Here is a 15,623-nt window from a genome sequence, read left to right on the forward strand (position 1 = left end):
TAAATTCAGTAGATTCTCACAAATCCAACAAGACCAAGCATTCATGATATGCACACTCTTAAGGCTATGAAATTGGGCTATTAGTAAAAAAAAAAAGTAGAAAAGGGGGTGTTCACAATAATAGTAGCATCTGCTGTTGACGCTACAAACTCAAAACTATTATGTTCAAACTGCTTTTTTAGCAATCCTGTGAATCACTAAACTAGTATTTAGTTGTATAACCACAGTTTTTCATGATTTCTTCACATCTGTGAGGCATTAATTTTGTTGGTTTGGAACCAAGGTTTTGCTGGTTTACTAGTGTGCTTGGGGTCATTGTCTTGTTGAAACACCCATTTCAAGGGCATGTCCTCTTCAGCATAAGGCAACATGACCTCTTCAAGTATTTTGACATATCCAAACTGATCCATGATACCTGGTATGTGATATATAGGCCCAACACCATAGTAGGAGAAACATGCCCATATCATGATGCTTGCACCACCATGCTTCACTGTCTTCACTGTGAACTGTGGCTTGAATTCAGAGTTTGGGGGTCGTCTCACAAACTGTGTGCGGCCCTTGGACCCAAAAAGAACAATTTTACTCTCATCAGTCCACAAAATATTCCTCCATTTCTCTTTAGGCCAGTTGATGTGTTCTTTGGCAAATTGTAACCTCTTCTGCACATGTCTTTTATTTAACAGAGGGACTTTGCGGGGGATTCTTGCAAATAAATTAGCTTCACACATGCGTCTTCTAACTGTCACAGCACTTACAGGTAACTCCAGACTGTCTTTGATCATCCTGGAGCTGATCAATGGGTGAGCCTTTGCCATTCTGGTTATTCTTCTGTCCATTTTGATGGTTGTTTTCCGTTTTCTTCCACGCGTCTCTTGTTTTTTTTTGTCCATTTTAAAGCATTGGAGATCATTGTAGATGAACAGCCTATAATTTTTTGCACCTGTGTATAAGTTTTCCCCTCTCCAATCAACTTTTTAATCAAACTACGCTGTTCTTCTGAACAATGTCTTGAACGTCCCATTTTCCTCAGGCTTTCAAAGAGAAAAGCATGTTCAACAGGTGCTGGCTTCATCCTTAAATAGGGGACACCTGATTCACACCTGTTTGTTCCACAAAACTGACGAACTCACTGACCGAATGCCACACTACTATTATTGTGAACACCCCCTTTTCTACTTTTTTTTTACTAATAGCCCAATTTCATAGCCTTAAGAGTGTGCATATCATGAATGCTTGGTCTTGTTGGATTTGTGAGAATCTACTGAATCTACTGGTACCTTGTTTCCCATGTAACAGTAAGAAATATACTCAAAACATATATATATATATATCCAGTGAGGAAAATAAGTATTTGAACACCCTGTGATTTTGCAAGTTCTCCCACTTAGAAATCATGGAGATGTCTGAAATTTTCATCTTAGGTGCATGTCCACTGTGAGAGACATAATCTAAAAAAAAAGAAAACGGAAATCACAATGTATGATTTTTTTAATAATTTATTTGTATGTTACTGCTGCAAATAAGTATTTGATCACCTACCAACCAGTAAGAATTCTGTCTCTCACAGACCTGTTAATTTTTCTTTAAGAAGCCCTCTTATTCTGCACCCTTTACCTGTATTAATTGCACCTGTTTGAACTTGTTACCTGTATAAAAGACACCTGTTCACACACACTCAATCAATCACACTCCATCCTGTCCACCATAGCCAAGACCAAAGAGCTGTCTAAGGACACCAGGGACAAAACTGTAGACCTGCACAAGGCTGGGATGGACTACAGGACAACAGGCAAGCAGCTTGGTAGAAGACAACAACTGTTATGATTATTTATTAGAAAGTGGAAGAAACACAAGATGACTGTCAATCTCCCTCGGTCTGGGATTCCATGTAAGATCTGACTTTGTGGGGTAAGGATGATTCTGAGAAAGCTCAGAACTACACAGGAGGACCTGGTCAATGACCTGAAGAGAACTGGGACCACAGTGACAAAGATTACATTAGTAACACATGATGCTGTCATGGTTTAAAATCCTGCAGGGCAGCAAGGTCCCCCTGCTCAAGCCAGCACATGTCCAGGCCCGTTTGAAGTTCACCACTGACCATCTGGATGATCCAGAGGAGGCATGGGAGAAGGTCATGTGGTCAGATGAGACCAGAATAGAGCTTTTTGGAATCAACTCCACTTACCATGTTTAGAGGATGAGAACAACCCCAAGAAAACCATCCCAACCGTGAAGCATGGGGTTGGAAACATCATACTCTGGGGGTGCTCTTCTGCAAAGGGGACAGGACGACTGCACCGTATTGAAGGGAGGATGGATGGGGTCATGTATTGTGAGATTTTGGCAAACAACCTCCTTCCCTCAGTAAGAGCATTGAAGATGGGTCATGACTGGGTCTTCAGCATGACAATGACCCCAAACACACAGCCAGGGCAACTAAGGAGGGGCTCCGTAAGAAGCATTTCAAGGTCCTGGAGTGGCCTGGCCAGTCTGCAGACCTGAACTCAATAGAAAATCTTTGGAGGGAGCTGAAACTCCAAACCTGAAAGATCTGGAGAAGATCTGTATGGAGGAGTGGACCAAAATCCCTGCTGCAGTGTGCAAACCTGGTGAAAAACTACAGGAAACGTTTGACCTCTGTAATTGCAAACAAAGGCTACTGTACCAAATATTAACATTGATTTTCCACAGGTGTTCAAATACTTATTTGCAGCAGTAACATACAAATAAATTGTGATTTCCGGATTTTTTTTTAGATTATGTCTCTCTCAGTGGACATGCACCTAAGATGAAAATTTCAGACCCCTCCATGATTTCTAAGTGGGAGAACTTGCAAAATCACAGGGTGTTCAAATACTTATTTTCCTCACTGTAGGTATATATATATATACGTATATATATATATATATATATATATATATATATATATATATATATATATATATATATATATATATATATATACATGTATGTATATATATATATATGTATATATAAAGCTAACATTTTACAGACTGTATTGACTTGAGAAAATAATCAGCAGATGAATTGAGAGTGTAAATAACTGTTAGGTGCAATCTTGGTTCAGTTTCTCAGTCCATTACATAAATACATTGACACTCTTCTGTTACAGCAACTGTGTTCTGCGGTTTTGGTGATTTCTGGCAAACTGATCAACAAGTCAGAGTCAGTGCCTTTGCCCTCCGAGACTCGATGTTCTACATCATCTCTTATTGTTCATGGTGGATCTGAGGCATGTTTTCACAAATTTTATTTTAGAAAACCTCTGTTCACAAGCAGGACTCTCTGTAGAGCTTCCAAACACTTCTTTATATGGCTCAATGAACTGTACCACCTCCACTGTACTGGAGAGTCTTTGCATCCCAGTCTGGATTTTCCTGTCTTTATTTCAGAGAAATTTTCTCCAAAATAAATGTAAATTTGATGAATACGTGAAAATAATCAACAGAATGTGCCTCCCGTCATGTGTTGGAGTAGATTTTAGTGCACTGGAGAAATGTTATCATTTGTAGTACACTACTATGTCTCTAGGATGTGAGCTCGTGAAGATTTTTTTTTTTTTTTTGAGTGGCACAGTTCCTGCAAGAATCTAATCTTACTTTGACCTCTGGTCTCCATACAGACTGTCTGCGGGACGTTAAGAACTGAGTCGATAGTCTTGAACAGAACATGAGGCTTGTGACAGTTTGACAGAATAATATCAGCAGCAGTCTCTTAGCATTTCAAAGGGGGTGGTGGTTTCAGTGCGGAAGGTTCCCAGTTCAAATCCCCCCACACCACATTTCTCCATGTAATGCAGAGTTGCGTTAGGAAGGGCATCCTGTGTAAAGCTTGTGCCAGATCAACATGTAGACACACTTTGGATCTGCTGTGGCGACCCCGAGTGCAAACGAGGGAGCAGCTGTAGGTACTTACTAGTCTCTTAGCATTTCAAAAGCATTTTTTTCCACTTGAGTTGAGCTCTACAGCACTTGCTTCTAACAGCACAGAATTAGACAAATTGTAACCACTAGGGGCACTATGTAGCACCCAACGAGCTATGCAAGGTTCATGGACGACCTTCATGCTGATTAAAAAAGAAGAGAAATCAGAATCTGGGCAGATGCTCTTGGGTGACCCAGTTGTCTTTCCACTGTTTTTGTACTAATTAGTCCTATTTCCTATTTTCAGACCTAGAGAAGTCATATGAAGACAACCAGCGGACTCTGGAGGCGAAGGCGGAGCAGCTGGTGGAGTTGGAATCTGCTGTAAAAGAGCTGCTGCAAGAAATCAGCCACAAAGTCACAGTATATAGCACATGTCTGTTCTAAGATCCAACATCATCTTTTCAGTCCAGTTTTGACCATCGTTTTTTTTTTTTTTTTCTTTCAAGTCTGCTTCATATTTAAAGGATAAGACAGGAATGGATCATTAATTTTCTTCTCACTAATATTCAAAACATTTATGCTATTAAGGATTTTTATTCCAAGGTTAATTTTCATGCATGAACAAATCTGCGTACAGAGGTACGGTGTTTGTTTTTGATTGACAGGTATAACTCATAGGCTTGATCCGATTTGGACAAAACATAGTGGAAAAGGTTAAAGGTCAGCCAAAGACAAAGTGTTTCAATTTTTAGACAAATTAGTCCAAGGTCATGGTCAAATTTTTGGTTCAGTGTTTGTATATCAGGGACAGTTTGGAATGGCTATTTCCAGGGATTTGTTAAAGTTGTTGTTACTATGGAACATTAATATCAGTGAGGAGTTTTCAGTTGGTGTTGCCAATGTTGTGAAAGTAACCTACAAAACTGACTTATTACTTGTAAAAACACTGGAAAACCTAAATTTGAAGGCATCAAAATGAAACAAAAAAAGCATGAACATGAAATATGCTTTTAAAAAATTTCTTGTTTTTACATGAGAAACAAACATTGAAATTTAAGAAAAGATCAAACCTTTAATTGTTGCGTTGACTGTTGTCAATGCTTTTAAACTCCTTTTGTCTGCTGAATATCCATTTATATTTCCTCACTATTTTCTCCCTTGTTGCATTTATGCAGTTTCATGCACATGTGATTTTTTTAAATAAATAATAATGCTCAAATCACAGAGTCACAATCCGCTTTAATACTGTTTTGTGTTGCAGAACTTGTCACATTTAAAAGGGTGGTTTGTGTATTTGCCAGAAGTGAATAATTCACCAGACATGACATTCTGTCCAGATCAAAAGTCAAAGTCAGGTTTAACTTTGTCAGTTCTGAACACAGAATCTTAAAGTGCTGTCCACCAAATCCAACAAGTGTCTTTGTCTAGGCTTCATTAAATATTATTGTTGGACAGTATGTCCCATGATGACCATGTCCTCGGACCATCTGATAACTTCATATCTCCTCTGGAGCGACAGGCACCACGATCCATACTGTTCTTTGCTCATCACACCAGACAGACAGAACACAGTGTTGATGTGAAACATACCATTTCAGATAAACAATGCGAGCAGGTCACCCATATACACTCAACAAAAATATAAATGCAACACTTTTGGTTTTGCTCCCATTTTGTATGAGATGAACTCAAAGATCTAAAACTTTTTCCACATACACAATATCACCATTTCCCTCAAATATTGTTCACAAACCAGTCTAAATCTGTGATAGTGAGCACTTCTCCTTTGCTGAGATAATCCATCCCACCTCACAGGTGTGCCATATCAAGATGCTGATTAGACACCATGATTAGTGCACATGTGTGCCTTAGACTGCCCACAATAAAAGGCCACTCTGAAAGGTGCAGTTTTGTTTTATTGGGGGGGGGATACCAGTCAGTATCTGGTGTGACCACCATCTGCCTCATGCAGTGCAACATCTCCTTCGCATAGAGTTGATCAGGTTGTCAATTGTGGCCTGTGGAATGTTGGTCCACTCCTCTTCAATGGCTGTGGATATTGGCAGGAACTGGTACACGCTGTCGTATACGGCGGTCCAGAGCATCCCAAACATGCTCAATGGGTGACATGTCCGGTGAGTATGCCGGCCATGCAAGAACTGGGACATTTTCAGCTTCCAAGAATTGTGTACAGATCCTTGCAACATGGGGCCGTGCATTATCCTGCTGCAACATGAGGTGATGTTCTTGGATGTATGGCACAACAGTGGGCCTCAGGATCTCGTCACGGTATCTCTGTGCATTCAAAATGCCATCAATAAAATGCACCTGTGTTCTTCGTCCATAACAGACGCCTGCCCATAACCCCACCGCCAGCATGGGCCACTCGATCCACAACATTGACATCAGAAAACCGCTCACCCTCACGACGCCACACACGCTGTCTGCCATCTGCCCTGGACAGTGTGAACCGGGATTCATCCGTGAAGAGAACACCTCTCCAACGTGCCAAACGCCAGCGAATGTGAGCATTTGCCCACTCAAGTCGGTTACGACGACGAACTGGAGTCAGGTCGAGACCCCGATGAGGACGACGAGCATGCAGATGAGCTTCCCTGAGATGGTTTCTGACAGTTTGTGCAGAAATTCTTTGGTTATGCAAACCGATTGTTTCAGCAGCTGTCCGAGTGGCTGGTCTCAGACGATCTTGGAGGTGAACATGCTGGATGTGGAGGTCCTGGGCTGGTGTGGTTACACGTGGTCTGCGGTTGTGAGGCTGGTTGGATGTACTGCCAAATTCTCTGAAACACCTTTGGAGACAGCTTATGGTGAAAAAGTACAATACACGAGCAACAACTCTGGTTGACATTCCTGCTGTCAGCATGCCAATTGCACGCTCCCTCAAATCTTGCGACATCTGTGGCATTGTGCTGTGTGATAAAACTGCACCTTTCAGAGTGGCCTTTTATTGTGGGCAGTCTAAGGCACACCTGTGCACTAATCATGGTGTCTAATCAGCATCTTGATATGGCACACCTGTGAGGTGGGATGGATTATCTCAGCAAAGGAGAAGTGCTGTTGGGAAAGTGTAAGTACACGGACCCACAACAGGGGGCGCAAATGAACGGACAATGGAATAGGTCAAATAACAACACTTTACTGTTGCAAACGTGCACAACAAACACAACAGATTACACAATAGATCAAAGGTCAAATTACAAGGTGTCGTGTGGGCAGGCTCGAAGATAGGAGACGCCTGTCCAAAGCAGAACCGGAACCACACGATTTCCTCCGCCACCAGACCCCGGGAATACTGGAGCCGCCAAGTCCCGAACTCCCAGGTGGCCACTGCCTCCGGGTGTCGGACCTGGTACTGCTGGCGAGGAACAAAAACACAATTAAACGTGGGTGCGTCTGCACCCAGCAATCTGCACGGCAGGGAAGCTACCTCCACCTCTCGTTGGAGAAAAAGTCTGTTATCACTCACAAAAATCACAAAAAGGGCTTTCTATCAAGTAGTCAGGCTGAGGATATTACCTTTCAGGTAGAACGATATCTCGGCAATGAGGTGGAGATGACGTCTTGCTGATATACCGATGCAGATCAGATGAGTGGTGACAGCTGTCACAGGTGATGAGTGTCAGCTGTCACCCCGGCTGCTCCTGTGAGGCGGCAGCGCCCTCTGGTGCCTGGAGCCCGCACTCCAGGCAGGGTGCCCTCTGGTGGTGGTGGGCCAGCAGTACCTCCTCTTCAGCGGCCCACACAACAAGTGCTCACTATCACAGATTTAGACTGGTTTGTGAACAATATTTGAGGGAAATGGTGATATTGTGTATGTGGAAAAAGTTTTAGATCTTTGAGTTCATCTCATACAAAATGGGAGCAAAACCAAAAGTGGTGCGTTCATATTTTTGTTGAGTGTATAAATGTCAAAAGCAACACTTTCCAACCAATCACATAGCTCTAATGATCCACGCACAGGGCAAAGGCCCGCCCATCTGAGTATGGGCCGAGAACAGGCTTAAAACGTAGGTGGGGCACTGGGTCGGGACTCTTGCATGCAGCTCGTGGAGGGAACGTTTGCTGCAGGACTCCAGCGGTGTCGTAATGACCCTCTGTTCATTCCATGAAGGTATCTTTTTAATACAACATCTGATTTTGAAGTCTGTGTCATGTGTCGCCTTGGGGCAACTGTTTGTTGTGATTTGGCGCTATATAAAAAAATTGATTGATTGATTGATGTCAGTCTTTTGAGTCCTTGAGTTCGCTCACCACATTAAACTACAGAGGAGGGGATCCAAAGGCAGAAAATCCCCTACATTATTAATATAGTATTTATTCATATTCAACGTGGTTTTGATCCCATGTAGTGGCACAAGGTCTCATACTGCAGCCTGTTGGAGAATCACCCATTTACGTAGGTTGTACGTGCGTAGGCTCCTTGCTCATCTGCACAGCAGAGCCAGTGAAGTTTTTGCAGAGAGCCAAATCGATTCTGCTGATTGTGACAAACTACATCAGAACACAAACTGATAAATACGAAGAAAGATTATCAACAGAAACCAATCAGGACAAACTGGAAATAAGAGCACATTCATACGTGGGCCGTCCAGGAAAGTCAGTCATATAGTGATGGCCCTTAGTGATTTTCTGGTCTGGCTAGGTTTTGAACCAAGGATCCTCTGGTCGTAATAACACTGCTTAACCACTAGACACCCCCATGTAATTCCACTGTAATGTGGAAATATGGGTTTTGTTCAATTCTGGCTGACTGCTCCTTCATTGGAATATCTGTTGGGTCAAGGCAGAGGTCTTACTGCTTGTTTCTTGTGGGAGGGCTCACTGTTGTGTTTCGGGACAACTTCATATGCACATTGAAGAACTCTATTTACCCCCCCCCCCCCCCCCCCCCCCCTTTCCGGTATGAAATAGGTGGCAATATAGCATTTGCAAATGAATTAAAAACAAAAAAACTAAGAAATCATATGTACATAAGTAGTCACACCCTTTGCTAAATTCTTTGTTGATGCACTAGTCTCTCAGTTCCTGCTGCTGAAAAACATCCCCACAGCATGATGCTGCTACCACCATGCTTCACTGTAGGGATGGTGCCTGGTTTCCTCCAAACATGACGCCAAAGAGTTCGATCTTTGTCTCATCAGACCAGAGAATTTTGTTTCTCCTGGTCTGAGAGTCCTTCAGGTGTCTTTTGTCAAACTCCAGGTGGGCTGCCATGTGCCTTTTACTAAGGAGTGGCTTCTGTCTGGACACTCAACCATACAGGCCTGATTGGTGGATTGCTGCAGAGATGGTTGTCCTTCTGGAAGGTTCTCATCTCTCCACAGAGGAATGCTGGAGCTCTGACAGAGTGACCATCAGGTTCTTGGTCACCTCCCTGACTAAGGTCCTTCTCCCCTGATCGCTCACTTTAGATGGGCGTCCAGCTCTAGGAAGAGTCCTGGTGGATCTGAACTTCTTCCATTTACAGATGATGGAGGCCACTGTGGTCATTGGGACCTTCAAAGCAGCAGAAATGTTTCTGTTCCCTTCCCCAGATTTGTGCCTCCAGACAATCCTGTCTCTGAGGTCTACAGACTATTACTTTGACTTCATGCTTGGTTTGTGCTCTGACTGTCAACTGTGGGACCTTATATGTAGACAGGTGTGTGTCTTTCCAAATCATGTCAAGTCAACTGAATTTACCTCAGGTGGACTCCAATTAAACTGTAGAAACATCTCAAGGATGATCAGTGGAAACAGGAGACACCTGAGCTCAATGTTGAGCTTCATGCCAAAGGCTGAATACTTATGTACATGTAATTTCTTAGTTTTCAATAAATTTGCAAAACTCTAAAAGAAAAACGTTATCACATTGTCATTATGGGGTATTGTGTGGAGAATTTTGAGGAAAAAAAAAATGTATTTCATCCATTTTGAAATAAGCCTGTAACATAAAAAAGGTGGAAAAAGTGCAGCACTGAGTACTTTCTGGGTGCACTGTATGTGGGTCCTTGGGTGATCGCCCAACACCAGTCAGTTATGGTGACCTTGGAGTCAATTTCAAGGTCACAGTGAGATATTCAGCCTATTGCATTGCCACCTTTGTTAATGCAATATCTCAAGAAGCAGTTGGCCATATTTATCATATACGTATTACTTTGTAATATGTATGTCGTGGATTTGAACAAGCGAAGCTCTTCAGCATCTCACCTTGTCATGTAGGTCCTTCAGACCCTTTTTTCAGTAAATGCTTCTGTAAATTTTTAGCATGGCTAAAAACCTTCAGCGTCTGGGGGCAAAGCTCTGGCCCTCTTAACTCCTCGCTATTTTAAACATTTTCTTAATTTGCATCTCACATGCCCGGAAAAAGTCCTCACCCTCTCATTTAGGCCCTTCACACTTTTCATGACTTAAAGCCCCCCACCCAACTACAGCCTTCTTAACCCCCTGCTACTTTAAGCATTTTTTTAATGTAGATGTAAATTCATATTCAAAATTGACAGTAGGGCTGCACAATGTTATCATATCTCTATTGATATGATATTATATGATATGACTATGATTTGACACAAAGTGCAGCAACAGTGAAAATTAAACCTTAAACAAAACAGTAATAATCCCACACTCATTTTACACTCATCATACGGTTAGGATACTGTGTCCTCCAAAAGTATTGGAACACTTTTCACACATTTGAATTTGTTTATGACATTTTAAATACTAGAAATACACAAAATGTAAAAACAAAAAATTCTAAAATTATCTTCCTTAAAGGCAGACTGAAAGCAAATCTCTAAAAGTTGTTATAAATGAATTAAAAATATAAAAGTCAAGATGATGGGCTGCATAAGTAATGCTAAGCTTTGGTGTAAAACCTGTAAATAATAATCAGTTTTATTGCCAGTTTTCTTCAGACAAGTCAGGGGATGAAACATGAACATTTCCAAGTCACTGAATATGTCTTGGACTTTATTTACATCAATTATGAAGAAATACAAAAGTTTCTTTCACCAAAACATCAAATCTAGTTTTTCATCTCAAATGTACTTTCTGTCAAATTGTAGCTGAACTTTCAGGTCTTCTTTTGAAGAATCTCCTCCTCTACACCACTTCATCAGGAAGCTGGATTTTAGATTTTTAATTCATTTATATCAAGTTGTAGAGATTTGCTTTTAGTTTAAGGAAGATCATTTTAGATTTTGTTGTTGTTGCATTTGAAATGGAATAAACAAATTAAAATGCGTGAAATACCAAGTGTTCCAAACCTTTTGGGGGAAACTGAGAAACACTCAGGGGCAGCATCTTACATCTCATATAAGCCACCAGAGCATGAATCAGCGGCTGTTTGCTCGTTTTTGTTGGGAAAGTGTAGTGACACAGACCCACAACAGGGGGCGTAAATGAGCGGACAATAGATGAGCCAAAAATACAACACTTTAATGTTGTGAAATGTGCACAACAAGAATACAGACAAACGCAGAATTTGGATCACAATCAAAATATACAAGGTGATGTGTGGGTAGGCTCGAGGATAGGAGACGTCCGTCTCGAGAAGAACCGGGTCCCACACGATTTCCACTGCCACCGAACCCGAAGGATACTGGAGCCGCCAAGTCCCAAGTCCCCAGGTGGTCACCTTCTCCGACTGTTGGATCTGGTACTGCTGGCAGGAAGCAGAAGAACAGATGTGATGAGTGTGTGACAATACACTCAGTAAACAGTCAGCAAGTCATCTTTCCAGGTGGGAAACAACACCTCCACCTTTAACACAGAACACTGTTGTGCAGACCCTTACCAAAAAGTAGTATATGCAAGTATGTTTCAAGTATACTTCGTTTACTTTTTATATACTTATCAGTACTATTTTTTGGTAAGGGGAGCCTAAGAGCTACTTATCGTTTTTGTGTGAGGGTGAAGAACGTCACTCCAACACGGACCATAAAACGCAGCACCCAGCTGACAGCAGCTACAGCAACTCCTGCAAACACTCAGAAAAGAGATCACGTGCGTAACGGCACAGTCAAACAGCTGAGAGTTTACCGTAGAGGTAGACGATATCTCGGCGACGAGGTGGAGATGTCGTCCGGCTTTTGTGTGTGTGGTTGATGACCTGGTGATTGGTGACAGCTGTCATAGTTGATGAGTGACAGCTGTCACCCCGGCTGTTCTTGTGAGGCGGCAGCGCCCTCTCATGCCTGAAGCCCGCACTTCAGGCAGGGCGCCCTTTGGTAGTGGGCCAGCAGTACCTCCTCTTCAGCGGCCCACACAACAGTTTTATTCGTCTAAAAATCACAGGAGAAACACACAGACAACCTGAATTCAAGGAGAAATGCTGCTCTTAACAAACTGGAACTCATTTCCGGCATAAAATACGTTCGTTTACTCACTGATAGAACTTTGGTGTCATTAGGTGTCCACGGTTCAGACCAAGTGTTCGGGTCCAAATCTGGTTCAAAGATTTTTCTTCGACTAAGGTAGATTAGAACCTTTTGCACAAACTGCTGGACAGGAGGGACCAAGCAGTCAATATGTGTCACTGATTTCAAAATGGCTCTGTGACATGTCAGTCATCTGGGGTGGAGAATCAGATTTTAGGGGAGTCCAGTGCCACCCTGGCTTCCCCTCTAGCTCCGCCCATGCCAGGAAATGTTCAACATTTGACATTTACTGTTTCACTGTGGACTCAAGACTAGAGTTTAAACCTGTTGTACTTTACAAGAAAACAACAACAAAGTTTTTAAACTGTAATTTTAATTCTTGTTGAATTTGCACGGCCATGCTGTTGTTAAAACTACTTTTTTCCTGTGATATTTAAACATATATATCAAGTCCCTTCAGCTGCTCTCTTGTTTTCACTTGGGGTCACAACAGCAGATCCAAGGTGGGTCTGCATGTTGATTTGGCACAAGTTTTATGCCAGATGCCCTTCCTGACACAACACCACATTACATAGAAAAATGTGGGAGGGGGGTTTGAACCAGGAACCTTCCACACTGAAACCAAGTGTACCAACCACTTGGTCTGAGAGAACAGAATCAGTTCACAGAGATTTGATGAGAACAAACACCTTCGGTCTGAAATTCAAACACAAATGTTATTTTTGCTGTAACATTACAATTATATAAACACAGATTAAATTTTGTTACTGTCATGTTTAAAAGTATGTTACCTACTCACAAATAGTCGTCGTTTTCCCTCTATCTCTTATTATTACAATGCAAAATAAATCTGTTCTTTATTTTTGCATGTTAATAATTACAATGCAAATATATGGAACAGATAAGCTGTTAATTGTCTATTTCAAGGTTCAAGGTTCCTTTATTGTCCCCGTGGGGCAATTTGTTTGCAGCAGTAATTACAACAACATAACAACAGTACAACTACAACTAAGACATTTACAAATGTGCATTGAGACAGCGAACAGCATTTGGAATCAGGGACTTTCTAAACCTGTTAGTTCTACACCGAGGGACAAAATAACTGTGGCCAGATGGCAGCAGTGAAAACTCATGCCAAAGAGGATGAGAAGGGTCAGCTATAATGGCCTTAGCTTTTTTAAAACATCTGACCTTAAATATTTCATTAAGATCGTTAAGTGAACCTCTGGTGATTTTACAGCACACCTTCATAATGTCCATAAGACGATTTTGCTGTTTGATGGGCAAACAATCAAACCAACAAATATAAGAAAAGGTTAAAATAGATTCAATAAAACATGAATAAAATATTTTCATAAAAGAAGTGCCCACATGAAAGTTCCGAAGCTTCCGTAAAAAATACATGCACTGGTTGGCTTTTTTACAAACTGCATCCACTTGGGGTTCAAAGCACAGTTTATCATCAATGATGGTCCCCAAGTATTTGTACTCCTGGACCCGCTCTATACACTGGTCATTTATGAGAGCTGGAGGGAGAACAGAAAGTGACCTGCCAAAATTAATAACCATTTCTTTGGTTTTGGTCACATTGATATCTATAAAGCATATGTTGCACCAGTCAATAAAATCTGATAAAATTGGACCATGCTCGAGATCTTCCTGATTTAAAAGTGACACAATGACAGAGTCGTCAGCAAATTTAACAATGTGATGATTAATGTATTTACTCTGACAGTCATTGGTGTATAAAACAAATAAAAGAGGTGACAGAACACATCCCTGTGGTGCTCCGGTGGAGGAGAAAAGAACATCTGACAGCTGCCCATTCACCCTAACGCGCTGGGACCGCCCAGTTAAAAAGTCCAGAAGCCAGCTAACAATGTTCGGTTCAAAATCAAAAAGGTTCATTAGTTTATCTGCCAACACATGAGGCTGAATGCAATTAAATGCAGAGTAATATTTTGAAGATAAAATGGGACTCCGACGAGGGCGGTCGCATCTCCTCCACTCTCCCTTATCTCTCTGCTTTTAACCTTCAAGTCCCTACTTCACCAGACTGTGAATTCCTCAAAACTATACTGGATTCTGGATCTATTGGACTACTATTGGATTAACCATGGAATTGATCAGCTGGTCTCTGAACACTATTGACACCATTTTTTCTACAAGAAGGTCAGGACAGGGGGATCCTGCCTGCCCAGATGGAACGTATCCTGCAGGCTATGTCCTCGACTCCTGGAGTTCCTGGCGTGTGGCATGCTTGGTGCATTTCTCTGTGGAGGATGTCGAGGATTTATTCATTTTTGGTAATCTATTAGACAAATATGATTCAAACCACCGCAGCGCAGTGCCTTTAATACCTATGGCATGCTCTAATCTCTGTAATAAAATTTTATGGTCAACAGTATCAAAAGCAGCACTGAGGTCTAACAGAACAACCACAGAGATGAGTCCACTGTCCGAGGCCATAAGAAGATCATTTGTAACCTTCACTAATGCTGTTTCTGTACTATGATGAATTCTAAAACCTGACTGAAACTCTTCAAATAGACCAGATGATCAGTTAGCTGTTTTACAACTAACCTTTCAAGAATTTTTGAGAGAAAAGGAAGGTTGGAGATTGGCCTATAATTAGCTAAGATAGCTGGGTCAAGTGATGGCTTTTTAAGTAATGGTTTAATTACTGCCACCTTAAAAGCCTGTGGTACATAGCCAACTAACAAAGATAGATTGATCATATTTAAGATCGAAGCATTAAATAATGGTAGGCTTCCTTGAGCAGCCTGGTAGGAATGGGGTCTAATAAACATGTTGATGGTTTGGATGAAGTAACTAATGAAAATAACTCAGACAGAACAATCGGAGAGAAAGAGTCTAACCAAATACCGGCATCACTGAAAGCAGCCAAAGATAACGATACGTCTTTGGGATGGTTATGAGTAATTTTTTCTCTAATAGTTCAAATTTTGTTAGCAAAGAAAGTCATGAAGTCATTACTAGTTAAAGTTAATGGAATACTCAGCTCAATAGAGCTCTGACTCTTTGTCAGCCTGGCTACAGTGCTGAAAAGAAACCTGGGGTTGTTCTTATTTTCTTCAATTAGTGATGAGTAGAAAGATGTCCTAGCTTTACGGAGGGCTTTTTTATAGAGCAACAGACTCTTTTTCCAGGCTAAGTGAAGATCTTCTAAATTAGTGAGACGCCATTTCCTCTCCAACTTACGGGTTATCTGCTTTAAGCTACGAGTTTGTGAGTTATACCACGGAGTCAGACACTTCTGATTTAAAGCTCTCTTTTTCAGAGGAGCTACAGCATCCAAAGTTGTCTTCAATGAGGATGTAAAACTATTGAC

General features: G+C 41.5%; 1 protein-coding gene across 1 annotated transcript in view; it reads left to right on the top strand.

Moving 5' to 3' along the window:
• LOC117515001 (laminin subunit beta-1-like) overlaps positions 1-5,115 on the top strand; it is a 476,107-nt gene extending 470,992 nt beyond the window's left edge. Inside the window, exon 53 of the mRNA XM_034175563.1 lies at positions 4,198-5,115. Within this exon, the coding sequence (XP_034031454.1) occupies positions 4,198-4,337 (140 nt within the window). The 3' untranslated portion in view covers positions 4,338-5,115. The remainder of the gene's footprint in view (positions 1-4,197) is intronic.
• The last annotated feature ends 10,508 nt before the right edge of the window (positions 5,116-15,623 follow it).

This window comes from Thalassophryne amazonica, chromosome 8 (assembly GCF_902500255.1).
Source record: "Thalassophryne amazonica chromosome 8, fThaAma1.1, whole genome shotgun sequence".
NCBI classification, from domain to species: Eukaryota; Metazoa; Chordata; class Actinopteri; order Batrachoidiformes; family Batrachoididae; genus Thalassophryne; species Thalassophryne amazonica.